We start from the raw sequence: 27682 nt of genomic DNA, 5'->3' as shown, positions 1-27682 counted from the left end.
TTCCCCAAACTGGGTCCATCGTCTTGACAAATTTTTATTGTATAATATTTTAAATTGCAGTTCATGTCCCCTTTTGTGGAAGATTGCTTAATAAAATGTTGACTAACGTCATCAATTTAGCTATAATAACTTGATAACAGCTAGACACTTAAATGTTTTTGGAGAAAAGGAAGAAAATATCAATAGTTAAATGAATTCCCATGAAAGCTCCTGTCTACAATAATTGGGGAGATGGGTTGCTTTGCTTATGGGCTTTAGAAAAATCCAGTTTGCTGCTGTGGGAAATACTTGAGTAGAGAGAGCCATTGGTGGTGGTGTAAGTAACGCTATGGTTATTTACAGGAAATCCCTATTAATTTGAACTCAGTTGCAAACTCTATAGCTGTGCTACTTTGCCTGAGCAAGAAGTTGGATTATTATTTATTTCCCTAAATGGAAAGGTGGAAAACAGATCAGAAACGTATGAGAAAACAGTTTTAAAGTATCTCTTGCACCATAGGAAGGAAGCCAAACTTATAGTACCAACTAACCTGATAACTACTAAAGCAGGCTCCCATGGAGAAGCTGGAGAACACACAATTTTTCTTAACCCCAGACATTTTTCACAAAGGTAGTTCACAACCAAAAACTCAAGTACCAAAGTTTAGCTCTGAGTATGGTGGATGTTATGAAGCTAGAAGCCAAAGAATGTTATACCTTGTAAGATGCAGAGGAAACGTATTTCCCACAAGAGTGTTTTATTATCTGGTCAGTGAAGAGTTAAGCATTTAAGGGTGACGCTGACAATACAAGAACACTGAGGAAGCAATCATTCTTCTCTAGTCAAAATATAGTGCACAGTAACTATTAGCTTTTCACAGTTAAGTTAAATGTAACAGTAGTGGCTCAATGATGACTAACGTTACTCACAGTAGCTGAGAAATTGTACCCACAAATAAAATTCATCGCTAGATGAAGGGCTTCTTGTTGCTATAATGGGAGTAATAGCTTCGCTTTTAGGAAAAGCCTCAGCGAGATTTTCAAGGCACAAAAGCACAGGGTTGGGCTGCCTGATTTTCTTTGCTTTTAACCGAAAGAAAGGACTTAATAATTTATATACAAATTGTACGGATACAAAATAAATATATTTCTTAAAAGACGCATACAAAAGAGTCAGTAAGTTGGTCAAAAGAAGCACGGGCTTTCATAGAATGCCACACAAATGAAAACACCACTTTGGCCAAAGACACTGTTTCAGTGGCATCAGCAGCATGAAAAGGACACGGCGCGTTCACTGTGGCAAGGGGACAATGACTTCAACGTAGGTGATGGGGAAGAAGCCTGATTCACCTTTTAACATGCCTTCATACCAGTTCTCGTCAATCTGATTGGTCAATGTGATGATGTCTCCTTCCTTAAAGCCAAGCTCCCCTTCATTTTCAGGTTCAAAGTCATACAAGGCTTGGCAGCAAGGTTGGTCCATGTGCAATGAAGAACCTGGTCAGAATGAGTGATTAGGTTAGATTGTTTTCCCACAAATTTTGTCTCAATTAATTTGCCACAAAGTCCAATATTATAAACAATCTAATGGGCTATGCAAAATTAATACTTAAACCCTCCTGGGAGCACTAGTATCCACTGCGTCTCTGAATGATGTACTGTACTGGATTTCTTTCTTTCTGACCAATCCACCTCTTGTAGGAATTTACAGTTCTCCAGATCTTTGCACTGGCTTAATTATTCCATCATGCCAAAGAAAGGAATGGGATCCCCTTGCAGATAATTGCCTGCTGAATCTGTGCATGAAGGATGCATGGTCAGACAATGGATGAGGGGGGCACCACTTTGAATTTAAACAATTATTATACTTACTAAAGACAACCCAGTTCTGATATAAAAGAAAAACTATGTCCCCATGTCTAATCTGCTATCAGTTCTTTATAGGATTAAGCAGTTGCCTTCAAAGGGATCAGTCCCATTTTGAGGTAGAATGAGCTCATCATTGAATTAAAATATACTTTTTAAATCAGCCAGCAATAAAAGTTGTGTGCTGTCCTTAAATAAGCCCAGCTCAGACCATTCATAAGCTAAAACATTTTTAATTAAAAACAAAAAGCTAAAGGGCCACCCAGTTGTTGCTGCTCCTGCAGCAGCAGCAGCACAAGCCGCATTTCTCTGAGCAGAGAGAGAGAGATGATGACTGCCCAAGTAATTATTTGCTAAATATGTGTTTGGCAAGGATTAGTGGATAGCCCACCTAAGAGAAAGAAGCTCAACTTTCTATTATCCCAGCTCCTACTTTGCCTTTCCCCTTTGTTTACACTGTTCTTGGAGCGATCTCTAATATGAAACATTTTTAAAAGGAATGGAGATGATTAATACATCTTAAGCCAGAATGTAGCAAAAGGAAATCTCTCCGAAGGATTTGGGTATATCTCTTCATAGTATTTCAAAATCAATCTCTGTTGTGAGCATTGAGAAAGTTTGATCGCATGATTATGTACCTGATGATTCAATTGATGGACTGAAGGAAATTCCATTGTGTTGTTGACCATTGCTTATTTCCAGACGCGTCCGTGTGATTGGTTTTGGCTTAAATTCACGTTTAGGGCGACTTGAAGCTACGTTTATCCTGATACCAGGAGGGAAATGAAAGGTCAAGCCTTTACAATAGTCAGAATTTCTGCTCTAAATGTTTTAAAATCACTCTATCAGGGAATCCTGCTTCCATCAGCGCCAGTCCAAAAGTCCTTATAAACCCATGATTTCATATATATACATTGCCTTGATTCATGGTTTGTTTAACCACAGTTCATGGAATAATCAATAATTGGCTTAACTATACAGTAAGTTTAATCCAAATACCCCATGTTTTGGTTTAGCAGGAAATGCCAACCCACCCACAGACAGTAATTTTGAGCTTCACAGCTCATTGTCAATGTGACTGGGTCCACTGAGAATGAAAAGAAGAAATCATCTATCTTCTGAGATATACAAATACAAATCCTCCTACCCCTTTGCAACCCTTCGAGAAACTAGTCAAAGAATCATGAACATGAGAGTAAGACCCCTCAATGAGATCTAAAAGCCACATAGGCTAAACTCACACATGGGCTTAAGCTGCAATATGATTTGTTTAGTTCTCACTTAGTGTGTTTTCCCAAGCTAGTCACTGTGGTCTGTAAACAGTGTTTTAGAGCTTAGTGCATTGGGCAAACTCAGTCAACTGTTGTTTATTCAACCAAGGAAGAGTTAACATAATATGGAATCCTGTCATAATGTTGAACTGAAGAAGAACAGTGGGATGGAGGGATGAGTTGGCCAACTTGAGACCTTCAAAATTACTGAAAGAATCGAACTGCTAGCTGACTGTAGCTGATCCAAGTTGACATCACAAAGATCTGCAGAATGTCAGGTTGGATTAACCTGCAAAGGCAAATGAGCACATCGGCATCTGCAAGGGGGCAATAATGACACACGTGCTGTGATGTCATCAGGCAAATGACACAGTTTACATACTTGTATCAGATGACATGATATCATTACATAACTGTTATTTATATTATGACATGACGATACACATGGCTTATTAGACACCACAGAATGAGTATGGCCAAACACTTCCCTAAAACATGGGTGAGCAATATCTTAAAGATTAAGGGAGGCACAAGTCTTCCTAACTTCTGAGGGCCAGAAGAGGCCACATAGTGATACTGGGTGACCAGGCCTATGATAACACTTCTTAAAACTTCTTAAGAGCTTTCTCAGTTTGAAAAGTAACCAATCCATGATTATGCTTACCGATTTTGTAGCTTGCTCTGCAGATCCTCCAAAATTTCTGTAGACTGTTTATGGTAATCCAGTGCAGCTTCTATTAAGACTAACAGCTGGCTCACTTGCTCTATCTATAAAAACGGAATCCAAGAAGAATGTTGGTGACTTGTGCATGATGTTCCCAGTAGCCTAGAGCAAACATGGACTCAAAAGGGATAGAGAGATGCCCATCCATTGGGGTTAATTAGTGCAGAAATGTACTAGAGAAAGAAGGGGAGGCAAAGGAACAAGGACAATTTTGAACAGCATCAGTGAGAAAAGAATTAGACAAAGTGGCTCTCAGGGGGTTTCTACCTTAAAAATTTTTCTTGGAATACCATTTTCTGTCACTGCTTCTTTTCTACCAACCACACACACAATGCCATTCTTAGCTTATTGTTTTCCACAGCTTTCTTACTATTCCTGCTTAGAACTCCCAAGTTCAAACTGGGGAGTGCTAAATAAGGTTGGGAAAGAACAAGAAGGACTGCTATGAGACACAGAAAATACAGAGCTAGGTAGGTAAAGCAGGTAGCGCAGAATAGCGCAGGTTTTTATCTTATCATGAAAAGGTTTGAAACTCCTATACTATCCAGTTTCAAACTTCTTAAGTCACTATTATCACTAGATGGCAGCACTTCATAAAGCAAAATTAAATAAGTGGAACTGGGCACAATTTGACCATTTAAAATGCTCTAGTGTGCAGAATAAGTGGTAGACGATTGTCCAAGGGAAGGAGAAATTCTCCAATAATTTTTCAAGAGCAGGATGGCTTCTCAGTGGTAATGCTAGCACTGCTATCAAAACAGCTTGGTAGGAAGAATTCCATCATGACTTTCAATAGCAATTGATGAAAGCGGGGGAAACTAAGGAGAAGACTGAGTGTTGGGGAAAAGACTGTAATCTGATAAGCATGTATACCCCCTGGTTGCCTTGCAATTAAATCAGTGCAAGAACATTACTGGTGAGAATGAAACTGATTTTTAATTGTCTGAAGGAATATCTAAGGCAAAGTCTTTTGTTAAACTGAGCAACGATGGGGGAAAGATGAAGGCAATTTCCTGTGGTGAGTTCTTTCACTGGAGGTCTTCAAACAACAGGGTCTGGGTGGTTGTTGGTCATAGATGCTCTACTGGAGCCTGCCCTGAGCAAGGGTTTGGACTAAATTTCTAAGGGATCTTTTAGAGCCTTTCCCACTCTATGGTACTATGCAGAGTCCTCTGTAGTTAGCTAGTTACAGGAGAGTGGTGAATCATGCTCTGCCTGGGTGAAATTTGACACATACTCATAAAAGGATTCCATTAGATCAGGGATGGACCACGTTTGGTGCTAGAGGAAGGACAGCAGAAAGTAGATTGATACAGAATATGCACGTGGAAAACCTATTGTTCTTAGAACTGAACCTTCCAACGAATTCTGTCTTTCCTCTAGACTATGCCAGACTGGCTGGAGCTGATCAGGCATCTTCCCAGAAGTTAACTTCGGTGTATGCAAACTATCATTCCAAGAAAGAGATGTTTTGCACATAGCTAATGCAAAAGAGGTGATAATAAAGTGGTCAAGACAAGAATTTCTTGGTATTTGGAGTGGGGAGCTTAACATTATTTTAGGGATAATACTAGATTTTTTCCCATTTTCTACATTGGAAAATAGCAAGAAAATGCATCACCAAACTGCTGGGGACACAGATAACTGGTTTGAGAGGTGTAGATTCCCTGCTATTCCACTTAAGAACCCCTTCTCAACAGCTTCCAAGAAGAGCAACCCAAAGTCCAGGAATAGTGACTTAAGAAGGCCCACAGCCATTCATAGGTTTCATCCCCTTGCTTGTTTAGAAAAGAGTAGACAGTGCTCAGAGAACTGGCAACCTGTTCATCTTCACAATTACTAGTTACACCACATCATATGCACAACCAACACCCACGTAGATATGTCTCGCACTGTCAAAGACCTCAAATAGCAAGGAGAGGAGCTTACATCATTTTCTAAAAAGTTGAACATACTCCGTTCTGCCAACTCTTTGGACTCTTCAAACTTCTCAACGGCTTGCTTCACTTCTTCATCTGGAATCTTCCCTAGGCGCTTCTTTTTGTAATCGTAATCTAGACGCCGGCCTTCTAATTTTTTCAGATGGTGCTGTTTAAAAAAAGGAAAAGGAGAGAACCAAGTGGTAGAGCAAACAAGAAGAAGCCCTCATGAACAGGGACAGAAATGTGTTTTAGCCATGTGGAATGGCTAAAAAATAGTAATAAAAAAAACAGCATCTATGAATGCCCCAACAGTTGCTCTGCAATAAATTCTTACATGCTGGATACTTTGTTCAATGTGAAAAACCTTCAGCTCATCTAAATCAGAAGCAATATCGTTTGTTTTTATATTCTGGCTCTCATTAAATTTCTATCATGTTCTCTCTCTTGACTATAGTGCGCCCATTAATATTCAAGACTCCACTAAATCATTGGGTGTGTTTACCCATGTTTACCCATGTAGTTACCCATGTTTAACTAAATCATGGTTTACTAGTGTAGCCTTTCACAGTCAGTATGTGTTGGGCAATGTTGGGCTTCAGAGTTTAGTGACCATGGTCTAGACAACAAATTTCCTGACATTTCACCAGCAACTGTAGCTGGCATCTTCAGAGGCAAGGTGATCTGCTACACACAACACTACCCAATGAATCATGGTTTAATTCATCTAACTTTTTGGGTTCACACAACACAGAAAAATAGGCAGAGCAAATGCTTCTGATGTGAGGAAAAAACAAATCACATTTTTTGCAAAGGATTTGAGGAAGAGGAAGGTTGGAAACTTCCAGTGGCTAAATTCTCCTTAAGCATCAAGGAAGGAAGATGCTCCAATTGCTCGAGAGAAACAGGGGTCTCATAACTAGATCCATGTAATGGTGGATCCATGACTGGAATAAGTTAAATGGTGCTGGAAAATTTGTTGCTGGGACCTCAGCCATTCTCTTGGCACGGCCATGTTAAGCCATAAGAAATATCACTTATTTGGGCATTACACATTACATGAACATGGCAATTGTGTTTTGTTAACCTAGGTTTAAGATATTATGCAAATTCAGTCAACGGGCATTATGAAGTGCAAAAGAGAGAGATCTGAGAAACACTAATATTTTTCCAAGGGCACACTTCACATCCCTAGGCAAATAGTCAAGCCAGAGGTGAACTCACTCCAATCTCTTTTAAATCCTTTTCCTGCAGTAGCTGTAGAGGGTCAATAAAATTCTGCTTGATGGTGATATCTAGAGAGTCTTTCACTTCAGCCATCTGCTTCATACTTTCCCCCACATCAATCAGTGCAGCGCCTTGTAAAGAAGAAACGACACTTGTGTATCACGTCAGGGAGGAATCTTTTTTTTTAAAATCCAGCAGCTTCCAAACTGAAATTTAGAAGGCTTATTTTCAGCCTCTCTTCTCAGAAACGTGGAAAGCTAGCTATCCTTATTTTCCAGAGCATTTCTCTGGTCACACACCAAATCTACTAAACTCCTCCCCGTCAGCCATTCATAGAAGAATCAACCTGTTTATTTCTTTTGGCTTTGTTTTGTTCCAACATAATGTTCTTACCTTCATCTCAAGTAAAACACCTGAGCATCATTTACTTGAAAATGGTACATCCGTTTTAGGGACCAGCAGGCAAAGACGGAAGCCATATTTTGTCACATTCATGTCTCTACTCTTGCATCTTATCTCTCTATAATGTCCTCTATTCACGCAGGGATCCACCCTTTTCTTAAAAATCCAGATTTATTAAGTGTCACTTGCATTAACTATGTGAACAATATTGCATGGCTGCAGAAGCTCACCGAAGGTGGATTCCTCTCCAAGTTCTCTCCCGTATCGGAGCATACAGTCCCCAAGTAATCCTTCTGTCTGTGGATATCCAGTGGCCTTTACTTGCCCTCGGATCTTGGATACAGTGTTCAGCATTCCCAGCTTAGCTCTGTAGGCTTTAGAAGAGAGAGATTAATATTGAAAAGCTTAAAAGATATACTGGGATTTCTATATGTCTGGAGAACATTTCTGCTTGTTGACTTTATCTCTCCAGTCTTGGAATGTTGTTCTACCTTGCAGTAACCACAAAGCAGGTTGTCATCAACTTCATTCAGACTCACAGTGGCTTACAATCAAGTATTAATGGCATCCACAGTCCAACATAAGTATATAAACAGTAAGATGTCCACAATAAAAATACAGACAATAAAACCTCTACAACAATAACATAAAAACGTCCATAGAAAACAAATAAGGCTGTGAGGTACAGCTCTGATGGCTTGGTTCACACAGAAATGCTCAGTAATTTGAAACTCTGGAACTCAGTGAAATTATTTTGTTCTTACCTGGGTTAGGTTGGAGATACTCTGTAGCTTTGGACAAAAGTTCTGCCACTGCCTTGCTAGTGACATCAATTTTCTGCAAGAAGATGAAATGTGTTTAATAGGGGTGTGCAAAAGTTTCAGTCTGAGCCATTTCTTACTCAACACCTCCAATTTTGATTTCCAAATTTGAGATGGGCAGTTTTGATCATTTGGGACGTGTTTTGAGTTTGAAACGCTTCTAAGGATGTTGAAACAACCTCTATTGGACATGGGTCAGGGTGCTGGATTCAAAACAATTCAATTTTGAAACATCACTAATCTTTAACAATATATGACTGGGACTATTTCTTTCATACATTGCACACAAACCTGTGCCAACCTGATGCCCTCTAGATACTTTGGAGTGTGACTCCCATCTCTCCTAACGATGACCTATTTTAGCTGGAGCTGATGGATATTGTAGTTCAATAAATATCTGGAAAGAATCCAACCGGGGGAACCGGACTGCTAGATTTCATGGCCAGATGACCCCAGAGTCACTCTGTCCAACTAAATAATTGAGCTGCAGCAGAGACTCAAATGAGTTTAGGACAACATGGACTCATCTGAACTTTCATCCTTTGTGGCCAGGTTAAAAGCAAGCAGGAACAGAGCCAAATGCACCTTTCAAGGAAAAAAGCTCTAGTTAGGAAAAATAATAAGGATGCTATGCTATAGGAACAGAAGTCCCAATGGCAGACTATTGTTTTAGATGATCAGTACTGACTTTATAACTGCATGCCCCACCAAGTAGAGAATATTGAGCCTCACAGCAATTCCACATTTCTCCTGAAAACTTCTTGGGGAACCCATACCTTTTCCCAAGGCCTCCTCCCTAACCAGTTCTCCCTGGTCCTCACCCCTAGGAAATACCATCTAATGGGCTATGGTTTCACCCACTCCTGACCTATAGACCCAGTATGCTTGCCTGGAGCCAGTTCATCCCATGAGCCAAAATAGGGTCCCTATGTTGTCTTCCCCCATTAGTTGTAAATGTACCACTATGGATTGTTGTGTGCATGTGGGTATATGTACATGTGTGTGAGTAAGCAAAGGATGCCCATGAGGGGAAAGGATGAAAAGGGCTCAAGTTATAATTAGAAATAAATACTTTGCAATTAACAGGCAGTATCGCAGACTTGCCTTACCTTTTCCATCTCTTGAAAGTCTTCATCAAGTTTTGTCCCTTCTGCTCCACTGATCTTCTCGCTGAAAAGCTGCAGCAGGAAAAGAATAATAATAAACCACAGATTGGGCACAGCAGCAAAGGACAGGTCATCACAGAAAAACTGATGAAGCACATACACCCAATGCCAGGGAAAAACCAAGAGCCTTCTTTAGAACCTGGAAACAACATACCAAGCATGTGTTTCATTACAGCAAATGGAAAGTTTATTGTAAAGAGAGACCCTTTGTTGAGAAAGCCTATATGCACCAGAAGGAGAACTTGCCTCTGTGCCATAAACTAACCCTAAGTAGGGTGTGTGTGCATTGTGTCTGCTCAATACATTCAGTGAAAATGTGTTTGGCCATTGCATGGTTCAGTGTATCATCTGTGCACACTCTTTGTATCACAAAGACTGCTTGTCAGTGAAGGGGGTTCCCATTTTAGATCCTGCCAGCAGAGAGAGACTTATCTCCTCTCCCCAGCCTGTCTTCCAGGCCTCCCCCCTCCTTTTTATCACTTCTGCACCTCTGTTTTACCAGCTCTACCTCCAAACCACATCAGGTCATAGCAGATGTTCCCTCTGAGCCATAGATCTTTGGATCTCTGAGCAACCAGAGTTTCTGAGAACTGTTCTCAGCAAGCTCCTTTGCCCCACCCATAGCACATCCCCCTCACTTAAAATATCTTCTACACAACTCAACTGGCACACCAGTAACTATAGACAGTATGCAATACACCAGTGTTTGTCAACCTTGGCAACTTTAAGATGTGTTGACTTAAAGTCTTAGAATTTTGGGAGTTGAAGTCCACACATCTTAAAGTTGCCAAGGTTGACAAACACTGGTGTATTGTATCAGTGGCAATACAAAAGGCCAGCTCCACTTATATAGAAACATTTGTAATAGCTTTCTGTAGTTTATATACTCCTAGATTTGGCAAACAGAACTCTTAGAACTGGGTATCCCCAATATTTTCTCTCAAGCAGGGTTTTTTCCATATACTATGGGAACCAAAATGAGGGGGACCATCAAACTCATTATGCTAAGTCAAATCAACAGCCACATGCCCTAGGGAGCAGCTTACTTCAAAGTTACCAGGTAACGTCTTGTAAGCACATTCGCACAGTTCCAATAATAGCCTGGTTTTAAAGTGACATAATACTTGTAATGATAACCAGGAAGCCAACCTGGGACTTTCAGCATCTGGAGGCAGTCACTGACATGCCATCTGTCCAAATGAATGACCATACCAGTCATATCTTCACCTTTGTTGGCTGTGTTCAATTCATGGTTTATTCCACTATGTTTTCTCTTTTATCTAATTATTTCTATGTATTATGTTATGTAATCTCTGAAAACAGCCAGTTTGGTATAGTGGTTCAGGCTAGAAACTTGACAGTGAGTTCTAGTCCCACCTTAGGCATAAAGACAACTGAGTGACCTTGGGCCAGTCACTCTCTTTCAGCCCTAGGAAGAAGGCAATGGCAAACCACTTCCGAAATCTTGCCAAGAAAACTGCAGGGACTAGTCCAGGCAGTAGCCAGGAGCCAACAATGACTCAAAGGCACACAGGCACAAACATCTGGAAAAGGTGTAAGGAAAGAGAAGAAGAGGACAACCAACAGCAAAGTGGATGGACTCAGTTACAGTGGCAATTGAGTGCACTGTTGGAAGACCTGAAAGACCAGGTTAAGGATAGATTGTCACAGAGAAAATCTATCAATGAGGTCGCTGGGAGTTGAAAACGACTTGATGGCCCATAATCAATCAATCAATCAATCAATCAATCAATCAATGTTATGTAAGGCCAGTCAATGTCCAAAGTCAAGTACTTGGGCATAAGCCAATGGAACAATGACTGTATTGAGCCCAAATATTATTGGCAACTGAGTCTTGAAAATTTGTACTTGCCAATTTATGCACATCTGCTCAGAAATAAGTCCCGCTGAGCTCCTAGCATGGAGCCAAGCTCCATACGGAAGGCTGGCCTTTTTTCCTTTTTAAAAGATCTTTTGTTGTGGTTAGGTAAATATATACCTCCCTACTAAAAGAAAGGAAAAGAGCATTTGAGCAACAATGGAAGGAGACCTGGGAGAAAACAGTCGTAACCTTGAAGCTCATAGCAAATCTACCCACACAATAACATTGCCCATACCTCTGGTCGCCTGACCCAAAATGTTAGTCCTTCCATGTTTGGCTGTCTCTTTGGAAAAGAGAAATGTTTTCCTTACAAACTTGCAAAATTACTTTTAAAGCAAGAAGCAGAAAGTGGGGTCAGTCTGTACAACTCTCCAGCCCGTGTATCAATGCTACTGTGGGAAAGTATTTTAATAAAAGGGCAGCAAGGTTGCAGCAACACGGAGCGTGTTGTTTGCTACAAGAGAAAAGCAGCCCTCCCTGCACACAATGTAAGATTCACGGCAAGCTTTTGTGGTAGAAACAAGATAGCGACAACGTAGCCTTTCAAAGGCTTTCTTTTCCCTTTTATTTCCCTACTTCCCAAATTAAAAGCTGATCGTTTTTTGCTTCTGTTTAGGCCCAGGTACTGACCTCACCACTTTCCTTTTTCTGTTCTTGAGATGGAGAGGAAGGCTAGACAAATATAAAATTCAGATTCCTAGTTTGGTGAAATTCAACCACATCACATAGATAAACACCTTCTACAAGTAGCTTCTAATAGGAGTGAGTTGATGTTTTACTCTGTTTTCACAGTTTGGCAACTAGAAAAAGAAAGTTTGCACAAAAGAGACATAAAACAAAACGTATTTTCCAACAAAGTAGATTTGAGAAGAGGGGTAATCTGTAATCTGTAGATTTTACTCACACTTGTAAATGTCAAGACCACAGGCTAAATGTAAATGAGCACAAGGGGCTGATAGCAAGTTTTGGGTGCAACTGGATTCTGAAGAAAACACAAATTAACATTTGTGTGATGCAGTGGGAACATAAGTTGCATGGAAAAGCAACTTATATAATTACAATACTGGAGAGAAAAGCTGCTGCAAAGGCTGGGGCGTTTCTTCACCAGACAGAAGCACTGGTCTAAACTAGTATTTGTCAACCCTGGCAACTTTAAGATTGCCAGCCTGGGGAATTCTGGGAGTTGAAGTCCATACATCTTAAAGTTGCCAAGGTTGACAAACATTGGTCTAGATAACCAAGTCTAGACAACCAGGGTGTGGAAGCAAGATCTCAGCTCCTCTGAGGATGGGGATTTTTCTAGAATCAGCACCTACCGAAGGTACTGAAGACCACAAGGAAGTGTGTTCTGCCACCTCACTGCCCATCATCTAATCCAGTCCTCCAGAGCCAGACAACAAAGGTTTTGAGCCAGTAAATGTAGTTTACATGTCAAGAGGGGGTTGTGGGCACCCTCACAAAATGGAATCCCTAATTCACAAAATAACCTCCATCAGGAATTCTGCAGCAGCCTTAGGCCCTGAGCTGGGTTCCTCCCATTTGGCTCACCCTATCGAAGCTGTGATCAGCCTGAACTTAATTGCAGGTTATTATTCTTCTTTGCCTCAAAATATATCTGAATGCAACTTTGGCTCATGGGTGGAGCAGAGTTGGCACCTCGAGCCATTACCGCAGCTGTGAGCTCTCTGTGTAACCGAAGCCTTTGGCTCGGTAATAATATTCTGTTGCAAAGTTTCTTCCTATAATTTCTAAACGGCATGCCCTGACACTTTTGTGAGCTGCTGAAGAATGACAAGCATGCTTGGAGCAGTAAATAAAATAATGAAAGGTTCTTGAGAGCCTAAAATATCTGCCTGCCACAAGGAAGGCCTACCTGCAGTCACAAACTGCTCTTCTTTCTCTGCAGTGTGTCTGGGCAGGGGGCTGAGGTCCTACCTCCGCTTTCCATGGTCCATAAGTAGGTACTTTGGGTGGCCCCATGCTCAGATGCAGCATGGTTGGCCTGTTGGTTCTTTTCTGGTTTTTGTAGCAAAGCAGGGCCCTTCTCCGATTCAGTGCTATCTACAGAATAACAGTCCTTGTGAGAAAGAGGGGCTTTCAACAATCCTGGATGATTCCCATTTAGATGTCATATTTACCACTGACCATTAGGAGGCACTACATAACCAGTTTCATCCTTATCACACCAAAAATTGTAAAACTTTTGAGAATGAGTACATACAGGAAACAAGAACACATACAAAAAAGGAAAGCACACTTGCATAGCTTCTATGGTTCCCATTTAGGGAGAACAGATCTTGCCAGCTGCTTGTACCTCTTTTACATCTAGATTCGTTGAGAAGTGCAGAAGAGTCAAGGGGCGGGGGGAATGAAACTTCCCAGCAATAAAAGGGTAGACAATACATCAATCCAACTAGGTAAAAAACAAACCAGCAAGCAAGGATGTCTGCAGGGAAGGAGTCCAAAAAGTCAAGATGGCAGCCACAACTATGCCATCTTGACTTTTTGGACCCCCCTGCAGATACTCCTGCAAGCAAAATACAGACCATCTGATGGTCACCAAGGCCTAAAAGCCTGGACAATCTCCAGCTTTTTAACTGGCACAGGAGCAAAAATACTGATGCTAATCGGAGCTTTATGGGGGGGGAGGCATTCTATAAACAAGATACCAAGGATATCTGAATGATCCATTTTCAGGAATAGAGTTCTCAATCCTGGTATCAATATCCCATGAGGTAGGTGTGGGGAGCGCTGATTCCATCACCCCCACTCATGCATCTGGAACATTTAGAATCTCAGTCCTAGCAGCACATGTGCTATGTACAGAAAAGTTGTGTCAATGTAGGTACAATCATGGTTTGAAAGGGCTCACCCATCATTGCATTAATGATAACTGATACAGCATTCTGGGCCTTGCTGAAGTATGGACAGTAAGAAGCAAAATTTAGCTACTGGGACATTACGAAGCAACATTTCTGATAAGATGGAGCAGACAGACAAAAGGCCCTTTTATCCAGAAGGGACTCAAGCAGGATTCACTGGCTGTAAAGATGATTTTCCACCAGGCAGTGCCATCTCACACCCACTGCTGCGCGCATCTGTCACAAACCCTGTCTGCTGAAGCTGTTCCATGTCTAAAAAAATATATACACTACATCTTCAAGATGGCCAATGTACCCTAAGACCCACTCCCCAGTTTGCCACTTGCTAATACGTGAAACAACACATCTTCAAAAGAGAGAATGACTCATATTTCAAAAAGTTTCTCTTCAGCAATTGAACCAGCAAGATGCTGCTGCTGGAAAATCAAAAACTAATACTGGACTGGAGCCATCCCCCCCTTTATTTATTTTCTAAGCATGCCTACGTGTTTTATTCTTCTTTTTTAAGTGTGTGTACAGCAGCAACCACCACCAATCGCAATGACGACAAAACAACACATGCATGAATTCACCATGAAAAATCAAGTGAACCATGGTAGCTTAATGTATTGTGTCAACCAGGTCAAGATTTAGATTTTTGATTTAAATTTTAATGAGCTTATGAACAATTTGAGAAACTCTTGAATCCTGCCAGGTGTGTGCAAGAAGGCCTTTTAAAAATATTTGGGGACTTGCCTCAGTGACTTTATTACTGTGCTACTTTACTCACTCCACATTCTGCAAACAAAGAAACCATGTTCACTGGGAACTCTGAGAGTTCACTAGATTAAGAAGTTTAAAATAAGGACGTGCAATTTGACTGATCCATAAACAAAATGGCATTAAATATTGTAGCAGACATCCATAAACACAGCCTGGAATTTAAAAAATGCGACATGCTTCCCAATCTAAAAATCTGGAAAAGCTGGAAAAAAGATCCTCACATGGAAATTCCATGTACAAAAAAAGAGGTTCAGTTTGCTAACAGTTCATTCAGTGTACATCAGTCCCTACATCACATATCAAATGTTGGATTAGGCTACAATCTATAATCAGAACAAGTATATTCTGATCATATTAAAGACATATTCTGCTGTAGCCATTCCAAAATTCAGTGTCTCCAGATGTGCTCAATTTCAACTACCAAAATTCTGTGCTACTATTACCTTTGATCAAAGGAGAATTCTAGGAGGTGAAGTCCAACACACTTGGAAACACCAACTTGGAAGATTTCCACCATGAAGTCTAACTCAAGAATATAGCAGACAACAGCAATATGTGATGGAATGGAATTATGAAGGCCAAGCTCAGGGAGATAAGCATTTTCTTAGCTCGCCGGAACCGCGTGGGAGGAACAAAAGGATGAGACTGGCACCTCCCTGAGGAATTCACACTGTTGTGGCTGGAGGACTTTGGGAACTGGGGTTTTAGTCTGGGAAGATTCTTGCTACAGGTTGTAGCTAATAAACATAGCTGGACTGAATTTGCATGGTCTCTTGGAGTTCCTTCGGCTAGGCCTGACAAATATCTGGAGCTGGGTTCATACAGACTGTTACCCATTCATTAGACTAAGAGTTTACAAACATCATTTTGTGAGGTGGAAATACACAACACAGAGGACTATTTTGATTTGTCCTAGTACTCTTTACAAAAATAACTCACGGCTAACCTCTGAGAAGGATTGACCCTGGTTTATATTCGGATGGAAGACCACCAGAAATATCCACTGCTGTGGGCTAGACTGAAAAGCCAAAATATCTTAGAAGAATGCAAAGGCAAAGTATATCCATATTGTTGCCAAGAAAGCTCATGGACTCAAATCATTAGGAATTAAGCTGGACTCAATAGCACCTTTACATTTTAACCTAAGCCTCATACTGGGGAAGTAATAGTTCAGCATATTAAAAAGGGTTTCGCCAAAGCTCAGTTATTAGCAACATAGTAATTAATTTGAGGAAACTAATTCCGTCATATCTTACTAACTAATTTAACTATACTGAGCAATCCCTTGGAGATTCATATACAACCATCTCAAATAGCTGCTTCTCCAAAGCTCACAGATGGCAAATATTTATGCCACCGAGTCCTATACTAGCTTGTAAAGAGTGAGGATTAAAAGTTTTTATAATAGCTTCCTCAGAATACCATTGTATGTGGGCTTTTCCAGTAGGGGGTTTAAATATCACTGCACAATATCCTAATTTCAAGATATTACTGCAGTTAGGAAATGTCTAACTAGGAGCCACATGTCAAAAACTAGACAGAGCCTTTAATTGTTTTATATATCATCTTAGATCGAATTATGGTTCTCTGCTTTATATATATATATAACAGTCATATAGTCATCCATGTTTATTTTGACAGAAATTCCCAGAATGGATGGTTAATGGCCAAGCTTCAAAACCTATTACATCTAACTACCGGAGTGCTTTGTTTCAACCATCTCACATTTATGGTAATGATGGAAGATGTATGTTAGTCTGTCTTCAGCAAGTAAGAAGCTTTCAGCAGAGATTTTCTGTTATTGCTTTGGAACTGGGTACAAACTGATTTGGGAGAGATGCAAAAGTCTTTTATTTACTTCTTTGGAGGATTTCACCCTTGAGCAATTTTTCTATGTGGCCAATACAATTACTACGGCTATTTTGATACGCTCACAAGGATAGAAACTCCTCCATGTGCCTCTTTACTTCTGCAACATGCTTAACACATGTGTGTATGAAAATGTAGAACCTACTTCTTTGAAGTAAATATTGGAATGCAACTTGGTATCTTCTACCACATCTGCTTTTTCAAGGATGGGAAGATGATTTTTTAAATCATCTCTCTTCCAGGCTGACATCCCTGTGGAAAGTGACTAGACATGGGGAAAAATTGGGTTAAGCGGGCTTGAATGCTTTACCAGTGAAAAGGGCTTTAACTATGGTTTGAACAAACCACCGTTTCTTGTTCACATGCCACACTAAATCATAGAGCACAGTTAGGAAACCCAAGGGCTGGACAACACACTAAGTCAAAGCAATTAAACATTGTTATCTGTATTATTGCTTAGCACCCACCCAAAGGGAAACACTACAGTACTATCCTGCTTGTCAGTAGAAGATCATCTTCTGAGAATGTTCGCTATGAATTAAAACCATAAGCAAAAACTGAAAGCCATTTTTTGACCTTCACAAATAATAAAAGGGCAATATACTGATGAAACACAGAACCAAAGGAAAACTTCAGATTGCTTTTTACATGAAGATTGGGCCTATATTATTATTTACTGAAGACTGGGTTTGTAGGAAGAGCCTCCTTTTCCCTCAGGGCACAAAATATATCTCAACTGACAAGGTTGCTTGGCTTCAAGATGCTCTATCCAATCCAATTTCTGATGGCACCGCAGCACGCAATTATGTTTCAATGTGTAGGCTCAATATGAAAACATACAAAGATATCTTCACCAGTGTCAACCAGTCTGGGGACATGATGTTCCGCCTAAATTGCATTTTGCTGCTTCCTAATTTAATTTTAAGATTTAAACCTCTTGTAGGCACAAAATGCTCCAGATTGTCTTGCACAAAGCTTGAATAAAACAGGCAATGTACTATAAAGGGGGACTACACAATCATTCCTAGAGAACCCAACTCTTGTCTTGCAGATTCCCACCTGCAAAATGACCCCATTTCTACATCTCAATCAGGTCACTGTAATCTTGGTACAGGGTAGGGAACTATGAGCCCAAAGTCAACTTCTGACTTGACATTCAAAGAGCCCAGAGAGAGAGAGAAAGGTGTGGATCCAAAATGCACACTGTGGGGGACCACTCTCTGCAGGCTTTGACTGCATAACTCTAGCAACCTGCTAGGATTAGGAAAAAGACAGAGGCTGTGTTCACACAACATGCTAAACCATAAATCATGATTTACAAGGCACAATGGCTGCATTCACTCATTCTTGTTCCTTAATCACGCCTCCCCCAAGTGAGTGCTGTTGTCTTCAGCATTCTCTCATCTGAATCAGGGAACTGAGCCAGCTTCTGCCATCTCTGCTTGTGCCTCTTCTCTTTCCTCAACACGCCTTTGATTTTTCTACCTTCAGATTCACAGACAAGGCTAACTTTGACCAGGAATCAGTTCTTCACAACAAACAGAAGCATGGCCTCTTTCATAACAAAGACATTTTGGCCTGCCTTCCCCACTGATCCTTTCCAGGTGGGCTCACAGAATTTTCTACTTATTCAGGAATGTGGAGAGTTGAAGTTTAACACATCTGGAAGGCAGTCTGCCTTAGGCTGGTTCCTCTGGATGTTTTTGTTCATTTTGTCACTATTAGAAATGCTATCAGTTTGAGCAGCCAGAGGGGAAAGTAGTGGCTTTATGCATGCTTTAAGTTATTACACAAATGATTCAAATTTCATACTGTATGTCATTTGTGTCATGATGTGACTGACAGAAATTACACAACTTGTGTTGTTGCTCAATGACTCTGTGGTGCACATGGCAGTCTCTACCAGATATCTATGGCTCTATAATTTTCAATACCAGATGTGAACATGTGGCAGGATGTATGGAACAGAACAAAATGGCAGGGCAGACAGTTACACATCAGATGTAGGTGAGAGATATGTACGACTTTGGAAGATCCTCCCCCACATTAAAGATATATCTTTCCTGCCTGTCAAAAATTAATCAAGGTGTCAATGTTTAACCTAATCTTGCCAGTTTCAGTTGCATCCCATCTTTAGAAAGTTAGATATTTACTTTAGAAAAGAAATGTAAACTCTAGCATCTCCATCTGCAACCTTCTGTGACACAGTTGGTTCTGCCTCCTTATTCTTCCACACAGAAACTGGTTTTATACATAGCACGAGCCACAGTTTGCATACATGAATCCATCAAAATAGGCCGGGCACATAGTACATTCAGGTTTGATGACAAACCACAATGATTGAGTTCATACAACATGATAAGCCACACCTAAGCAAACCACTTTAAGGTTTAGCACAATGAAATGCAAAAACCAATCGGACATTTCCTTTTGAACTGTACAGCAGTTAAAAAGTGTTAGTGTTCAAAGTTGTATATCCTCTCTTGGAGCAAACCAATCAGGGTTTCAGAATGAAGGAGGAGGAGGAGGAAGTTGAAAAATAATTGCTATGTCCTTCTACATACCAACACATTTCCATTCTCCAAGTAGCTCATTAAGTCATTTTCTTGACACAGCCAGTCTTTAAATAAAATCCAGTCAGGCATCAGCCACTGTCTGGCTAATAACCAAATGTTGATTACTTGCACCACTTCATTGTCCTCTAAAGTCTATAGCCCTGTCCCAATCAACCAACTGCTCACCTTCTACCTTCCTGGCCTCCTCCCAGATTGCTGGCTTTCTCAACAAGACAACCACTTCTTGGCCTATATCTTCTTCCATCCATCATTTCAGACAAATTTCCCAGCCTCAATCTTACCCTTAACTACCTCTGGATTAAACTTCTCATCAAGTTAAGTAATATCTGTCCGTGACTTGTTTAGGACCAATTCGTATGCCATAAAAAAGAATATGCAAGCTTTAAAGTTGACAAGTCATCCGTCCGGATGTTCCAAAGAGCTGATTTTATATCTCTATTGCCATACTGCCCACTCACCCTCCCACCCCCTATAGCTATTATGTTTTATCTTAGGGTTGTTGCATTTTTACTTACATTAGAATAATTACTTCTAAATCAGCATCTCTACCTACAAATTAGCACGTACATATTTTACACAAACCCATGCCTGTTATTCTTGCATTGTGTCAGGGGCTACCCCATCTACGTGCTCGGCTATCTATGATTCAGCAGTGTAACTAATCCAGTGAAACCCACAGAGAATATTTTATACTCTTGAGATGCATTGCAGAGTTATTGTATGCTCGCTGCTCAGCTATGCTTACGTTGCGGTTAGTCAAACTTTATGAAGAATGCCTCTTTTGTTCTTGACATCAGAAAAGAGGCACAACAGCTGCCTCATTCAGATGAGTAATTTACTGGTGGAATAAGCAGTATCTTTTTAAAAAGGGGGCCCAGCAAGTTTAAACAACACATATATAAACCTCTGGGGAGGAGGGATCCCAATCAGTCAACGGAACAAGGCAGCAGTGATTTAATTTGGAAGATTTAATACAGCCAGTTTTCATCACAGCTTCCAAGGTGGTTTATAAAATAAATTTGAAAAAAAAAATACAACTCTCAAAATCATGGCTGGGTTCATACATTTTACTAAGCTAGTGTTTCCCAACCTTGGCAATTTCCAGATGTGTGGACTTCAACTCCCAGAATTCTATGGCAATGCTGGTTGTGGAATTCTGGGAATTGAAGTCCACATATCTGGAAATTACTATGATTGGGAAACAGTGTACTAAGCCATAATAGGTTCAGTCTGGTCTTCATTATGACTCGTAAACCATAGTTTAGGCCTTTGTGTGACATGTGCATCTACCCACTGCAACCTAGACAAACAAGTTAAAACAAACCATGAGTCTGTATGACATCCCTCCCTAGGATTGCCACCTTGAGGTGGAAAGAGGGCCCACTACCATCAATGACTCTGAGAATGATGTTAACAGAAGCAGGAGCTTCTGGTAGGACCAATTTTGCTAGTAAGTCAAAAAGAGAAGGATGGAGTTCTACAAGCATAAATTAAGCCAAAATACTTAGAAGACATTCCAATATCAAACCTGAAAGAAAGCAACAGAAAAAATCCTCTACTGTTGCCAAGAAAACAGTATGAGCACAGTCACAACATTTAGATGAGTTTGGGTACCAGATGATGATATCCTCAGGTTGGAAGACATTCCTCTAATTGCTGGGTAAGAGGCAGAACTTTCATGAGCAGATCTGGAGGTGATAAGATGGCTCAATCAGAGCTGCAAGGAAGTCCAGTCACTGACGGTATCTGCCAGGCTTCTCTTGGTTGGCAAGACAAAAACTCAAGGACACAAAAGCTCCTATCAACAGGTCATTATAGAAAAGTTAAAGAAGCCATTTTGAAAGAATTCCAGCAAATTGTCCATCTGTTAGAGAACTGATTGTATGTGATTAAGGCTCAGCCATCCTTTTATTCTTCTATCTTGGTCCATTTTGGGTATATGTTTGATTTCTTGGTCATGACAGATATAAGAATGTACTACAAGAACTTCTTGTATAGTACAAGAATTGTACTATATTGTTATGATGCTTTTGTTTTTTCCTGTTAGCCTTCCAGAGTCATATGTTTGAGATGGGTGGCCATATAAACTAAATAAACAAACTTCAGTGTATTAAATGCAAATCTTATTGATAATGAAATCAGGGTTCAAATTCTTCTACCTCCTTCTCCTGCCTGAACAATGCAATGGGCTAGACTCCTCTGTCTCTCAAACAGGAGGTCCATTTCCATCTGTCTTTTGTTTTGGTAATAGGCAGATCTGGTATCAGCCTTCTACTTTTGACCATGGGAGAATTAGTTCTCAGTGTCAGTACTGAAACAGGAGTTCCATATTTTATAAGAAGACCCAGAACTGGAACATGGAATGTGAGAAACATGAGCCAAAGAAAAGTTAACTTTGTCAAGGGACAAATGAAATGCCCTGAATTGATATTATTCCTAAGTTATGTTATTGTACCCAGCAAACTTAGGTGGACTGTAATGAGCCATTTATATTAGATGATTACATCCAATCAGTCCATGACACCATACAAAGGAATGAAGTAGCAATGATACTGAAAAAGTGCATCATTAAATATGTATTTAGCTATAACCTAATAAACACCAGGGTAATATTTATAGAATTAGCAAATATGTGGTAAATATCAAGGTTTTAGATATATATATGTGCCTTCTACAATGGTGAAAGACAGTCAGGATTTCTATGGTGAATTACTAAGAGGTGCTAAATGCAACATCTAGAAAGGATGCAATATTACTAATAGATGACTGGAATGTGAAGTTGGAGAAATGGAGGAACCTGGAATTACAAAAAGATAAGATTAGGCAAATTCAATAATGTAAGAGACTATGAAAAGAGAATCCTTTGTTCATTGCCAACATCTGCCTCAAATAACATAAACACAGATGCCACACCTGGATATCACTGGATGGATAACTTCAGAATCACATTGAACTTGTGTTTCCTATTACATAGTCAATCTAGTTCAGCAACACATCTCCAGGTGTGAACTATGGAGCAAACCATAAACCACTGATGTCACATATACAGGTAATCCTCGTTTAGCAACCACAATTGGGACCGGCAACTTGGTTGTTAAGCAAAGTAGTAACTAAGTGAAACTGCAACTGTGCGTATGACCTTACTTCAGCTTTCCTTTGCTTTACAGACCTGTGAAGGTCGTAAATGCGAGGACTGGTCATAAAGTTACTTTTTTATCACCATCGTAACTGCAAATGGTCACTAAATAAGGCAGTCACTAAACAAGGGCTACCTGTACAGGTTAAACTTAGCAAATAGAAGGGAGTAGGTGTGCCTGCAAGACCTGAAGATGTACAATCAGAATATAAAATTCATGTAAGGAACAATTTCAGTATATTTAATTTGTGCAAAAGAAAACCAGAGGAGCTATAGCAAGAGATAAAAGACTCTGTGACAACTGACATGAAAAGAACATACCTAATGTTTCAAAAAGAAAAGACCCAGATGGTTTTCAGAACAAGCTACCATGACAGACTAGGAAAGGTAGAGGATAAAAGCCTGGGACAACTAGGTCAGATAACTGAATGCAGACTTTCAACATCAAGCAAAAACAAAAGAGCAGGGACAGCTATCTTAATCAAAAATTCATCAAATAGAGGAAAATAACGGAAACGGATAGTTTTAAGATCAGAGAAATCACAGGAAAATATACCACTGAATAGTCCTAATTCAAGAGTAATCATGGAAAAGATCTAAGAGAGTTAACAGAAGATGGGGAAATTATGCTAAAGCCTTTACAAATGGGACTATAGAAGAACAGAAACATTTGTAAAGAGAAAAAATATTCAGGAATCAAATCAGCTGTCAAAGAGGAAAGAGCCAGGCACAGATGAAATACCTTAAACTGTTTAAAGCTAGTGTAGTAGTGAAGATACTGGACTAGAAATGAGGAGACCATGAGTTCTAGTTCTTCCTTAGGCATGGAAGCTAACTGGATGACTTTCAGCCAGTCTCTAAGATAGATAGATAGATAGATAGATAGATAGATAGATAGATAGATAGATAGATAGATAGATAGATAGATAGATAGATAGATAGGCGGGCAGGCAGGCAGGCAGGCAGGCAATGGATAAGAATAAGAGAATTTCAAAAGGTTTATTGACCACAACAAGGCCTTTCTGTAAACCATTAATATAATACACAAATATATTAGGGCTATCCAATATTTCAGATTCAGGGGAATGCAAGCCTAACATGTCTGGTTCCAAGATCCCATGATTCAGGAAACAGAAGTGGCTGCTTCAGTGAGTTGCAGATAGATGTCATGTTCACTCTCCCTTGTATTCCAAAGCAACCTTTTCTGAATGGAATTTGAAGCACTGTACAGACCTACAATTGATTAAGGCTAATGCCTGTATCAGAACATTTAATTATTTTTTCCAAGGAACATTTACAATGAAGCTACTGTAAGGACTGGGTTTGAAAAAACAGAGGGATTCAGAAAAGCGATGCAAGAAAGACAAAGGTGCATATTGTCTCCATACTCATTTAATGTATACAAACATAAGAATGGCCGCAAGATTGGACAATAGGGCAGCTGGAATGAAAATTGGAGGTTGAAACACTAACAATTTGAGATACGCAGATGATGCCATTTTGTTAGCTGAAAATAGACGACTAAGAGGAGATCATTATGAAAGTAAAAAAAAAAAAGTGGATTAATGTTACATATTAAGTAGCCCAAAGTAACATCTACCACAAATCAAATGAACTCCCTGTTGACTGTAAAGACATGAAGATGATATATCATTTTGTTTTTTGGGCTCAAGAATAGTTAAAGACAATGTACTGTACTCAAAGAATCAAGACAAGATTGGATTTATGGAGGATGGCAACCCCTGGACAAGATTTAAAGCAGCGGCCTTTCCAGTGATAATGTCCAATGTTGAAAATTGAACTTTGAAAAAGAATAGGAGGAGGAAGACAGATTTTGGATTTGGAGGCAGTTACTAATAGTACCATAAACTGCAAGAGGAAACAACAAATTGGTCCTAGTTGGACCTAATAAAAACAGTCTACTTTCCTAACCTGAAAGACCAGGGTAAGGACAGATCATCATGGAGAAAATCTAGCTATGTGGTCACTAGGAGCCAAAAACCACTTGATGGCACCTAATCAAGCAATCCATCAAACTCCCTAAGGCAATGATCAGAAACAGATATTCATGGACTTTGGGCATGTAATGAAAATGATGATGGACTAGAAAAAAAAACAATTACGTTTGTCAAGATTGAAGGAACAAAAGATGAAAAAGGCAATGGATAAGCTGGATGGATGACATCAAGATCACTGGAACATCCTCAGGAGAGTTACAGAGACAGGTTGAGGATAAAGTTGAAGGCATTTATTCATGTAGTCATCAGGACTGCGTCTGACTCAATGCATCTTAACCAACTAGTATGATATGCAAATACTTTCATTTCACAATACATATCTTTTGTTATCTAACCACCAGATGAAGACAATTAGGCCATCATATACTTGTTAGCATCTTAAAGACTCAAGGAAAACTCTTTGATACTTCTGATGCTAGAAATATTAATAGACTGTTGTCATCCTGTCTAAGAACAGACCCAGTTTATTGCCAATATACAACCCTAACTAAATAGTTGTATTGGCTCTAATGCATCAGACGTCAGTGTGCTGTACTGGTTAATGTCTCAGGTCAAGAAGAATGAGGGCCTTCATGAGTTTGACTTTGAGCCAGTTATTATCCATCATCCTAACCTCTCCCATTGGTTGTTTTAAGGATAACAGGGGTGAAGAAAAAAGCATCTCACTAAAAAATTCCACATAAGAAAGGCTGAGTCTAAGCACAATAAATATCAAAAAGTTAGTCAGAAACCCAAGCATGAAAGGCAGATTCTCTTTGCAGAGGTTTATTTTTAGTAGCTTCCCCCCCTTGCAGAAATGGAAGGGGGGAACTAATTAAAACAGTCTTTCCTAATCTAGATGCCCCAGAGGTACAGATTTTAACTCCCAGAATTCCCCAGCCAGCTTGGTCACAGCTTAGAATTCTGGGAACTCTTAATAATTTCCAGAGAGTATGGTTGATGTTCCTGCCAAGGTTCTGGTTGTACTACAATTACAGCCCTGACAAATTGCCCCCAGCATCCTGTCCTGCTTGACAAAGTCAAACCAGGGTTTTTTTTTTTTTCCTTTCAGAGAGGTATCAAACTAACAAAAAAGGACAAACATAAACAATGGGGAAAAAATGTATGTGCCCCAGTGAAAAAAGAAATCCACCAACTGGTGTGAAATCAGTTTGTATAGTGGTTGAGGTACTGGAGTAGAAACCAGGAGATTGAGTTCTAGTCTTCCCTTAGGCTGGGTCCATCTTTTTCAGCCCAACTCACCTTACAGGGTTGCTGTTGTGGGGCAGTGTTCTCAACCTTAGCCACTTTGAAATGTGTGGACCAACTCCCAGAATTCCCCAGCCAGCAGGTGTTGTGGAGAAAACAGGAGATGGGAGCATGAGGAACCCCTACCTAAGGTGTACAAAATAAAGTAGGATATAAATCTAATTTTAAAAAACATAGGAAGTTGGGAGATTTCCCACCCTACGTCATGGGCCCTTTGCCAAACCCTCCAAGGTGTCTTTTCTTTGCCAAGGTTTGCCCCCAAAAAGCCCACCCAGAAAAGAAATGCATCCACATTGGTTTCAATGCATATGAGCCCAGCACCCAGTCGAGGGGCAACCGGGATCTCAACATCAGTGAAGAGAGAAATAACCTCTCCAGCTCCACACAGGAATATGCTGAAGCAACACCTTGATGAGGATTAAAGCCACACAAGCTACAGTCCTCTGCAGGCGCTCATCACGGAGCCAACTCTGTCGCACGCAGTGGGGCTACCTTCAAAGCAAAAAGCCTCCAAATGAGGCTCAGCACCTCAAGCGAGAGAAGAGCTGAATTCCCAAACGGAGTTGCTGGAGAAGTAAACATGCTAGAGAAGAACTGGTTGCTGTCACTGGGCAACAGGACCGCCCCAAAGGCTCCTTGGGCATTCCTTCTGTGTCTATTGTCCCTTCACACACGCTACATTTCAACGAATGCTTTAAAAAGGTAGGCACACACCCACCACACAACCCTAACACTGTGCAAAGATGCAAGGACATTCAGGCACAGGACTCACAATGGGAACTGAAATGTCTTCAGGCACTGAGCACGTAGGGCTGCCAACTCAACTTTGCTCTGGGTAATGAATGAAGGGGTCCTGGAGGATGCAAACCCTTCAAGCCGGCCCCCTCCCAAGCGGAATGGATAGAATAGGTTAATATATATAAATAGATCTAGATATTCCAGCCAGGAGGAAAAGTTGGCAGGAAAATTCAGCCATCAACCCATTTAGGGACCTTCAGTTGGAACAAGGCTGCAGCCTGCCCTCTCCCACTCCATGCATCCTCCTACAAGGATTTCTTTCACACAACATGCTAGGCCATAGCTTGTTTAATCGTGGTTTACTGAGCAAACCAGCTGGATGCACATCCCACCCGATATTATCGTGTATAAGCCGTCCCAGCTGGGTTTACCCAGCCAAGTCCCTAAGAAACAAACTCCACGATGGCTTAGTGGGTCGTGCGAACGCAGTTACGGAGGCGCCAGGTCTGCGAGGTTGATTGCAATTTTTAACCCAACTAGATTTCCTCCGCACCGGCTCTCCTTACCTGACTAGCTTTATGGAACTGCTTCTTCAGACCCGCCACCGACATACTTCCACCTCGGGACGTAGCAGCAGCAACAACAGCAGCGTAACTCCCAAGTCTCGAGCCCCGCAAAAGAGCAGGGCCTCTCCCGGGCCGATCTCCGTCCCCGCGATGAGTTCGCTAGAGGATTCCCCTCGCTCGGCGTCGCTCGCCAGCACTCGAGCGAGGGCAGATAGATGCAACATCGCGTTCCAAACACGCTCCAAGCCTCCCAGCCCATTGGTCCGCGACGACCACTATGCAAATGCGAGGGAGGGCATCTCGTCCAGCTATTGGCCGATCAGCGGAAGCTATGCAAAAATAAAAGCTCTCCGGGACGCCCACGTTCTGTTATCGCTTGGAGACGGCGCGGGAGGAGGAGGAAGCACGTCGGAAAGGGGAGGCGGGGAGTCACGGGCGTGTGAATGGTTGCACGCTTTACCCGAGTGCAAGACCGTGGGCGGTGTTCCGATAGCCTCTCCTAGGAATATGCAAGAAATATATTTGGGGGGGGGTGCAGATCCTGGAGGTAGACCCCTAAATAAATGATGCTTCGGGTTCAACTCGGCTGCTTGAAGATATCTCTGCCAACGGGACACGGTAACAAATAGG

At 40.8% G+C, this 27682-nt stretch overlaps 1 protein-coding gene across 1 annotated transcript; it reads right to left on the bottom strand.

Moving 5' to 3' along the window:
* Positions 1 to 63: 63 nt before the first annotated feature.
* On the bottom strand, positions 64 to 27252 carry SH3GL3 (SH3 domain containing GRB2 like 3, endophilin A3). Its single transcript, XM_007433804.3, has 9 exons — positions 27053 to 27252; positions 9319 to 9387; positions 8153 to 8225; positions 7619 to 7762; positions 6984 to 7117; positions 5770 to 5928; positions 3781 to 3884; positions 2484 to 2611; positions 64 to 1476 (listed from the first exon to the last, which is right to left on the bottom strand). The coding sequence occupies exons 1-9, from the start codon at positions 27095 to 27097 to the stop codon at positions 1271 to 1273; spliced, it is 1062 nt and encodes a 353-aa protein (XP_007433866.1). The 5' UTR covers positions 27098 to 27252; the 3' UTR covers positions 64 to 1270.
* Between the last annotated feature and the right edge of the window lie 430 nt (positions 27253 to 27682).

The sequence above is a fragment of the Python bivittatus genome, unplaced genomic scaffold (assembly GCF_059951505.1).
Source record: "Python bivittatus isolate LINGU-HERP-01145 unplaced genomic scaffold, Pbiv_v1 ctg000530_np1212, whole genome shotgun sequence".
NCBI lineage: Eukaryota > Metazoa > Chordata > Lepidosauria > Squamata > Pythonidae > Python > Python bivittatus.
The sequence above is the reverse complement of the archived record's forward strand: the minus strand, read 5'-3'. Positions and strand labels throughout refer to the sequence as shown.

What these genes read in the sequence shown, in the direction of transcription:
- SH3GL3 (XM_007433804.3), bottom strand. Translation starts at nt 27,097, where the DNA reads ATGTCGGTGGCGGGTCTGAAGAAGCAGTTCCATAAAGCTAGTCAG. An exon ending in CAGAGCAAGCTACAAAATCG is followed by an intron (nt 2,612 to 3,780) that starts GTAAGCATAATC and finishes TCCTGGTATCAG; the next exon opens with GATAAACGTAGCTTCAAGTC. An exon ending in TCCATCAATTGAATCATCAG is followed by an intron (nt 1,477 to 2,483) that starts GTACATAATCAT and finishes CATTCTGACCAG; the next exon opens with GTTCTTCATTGCACATGGAC.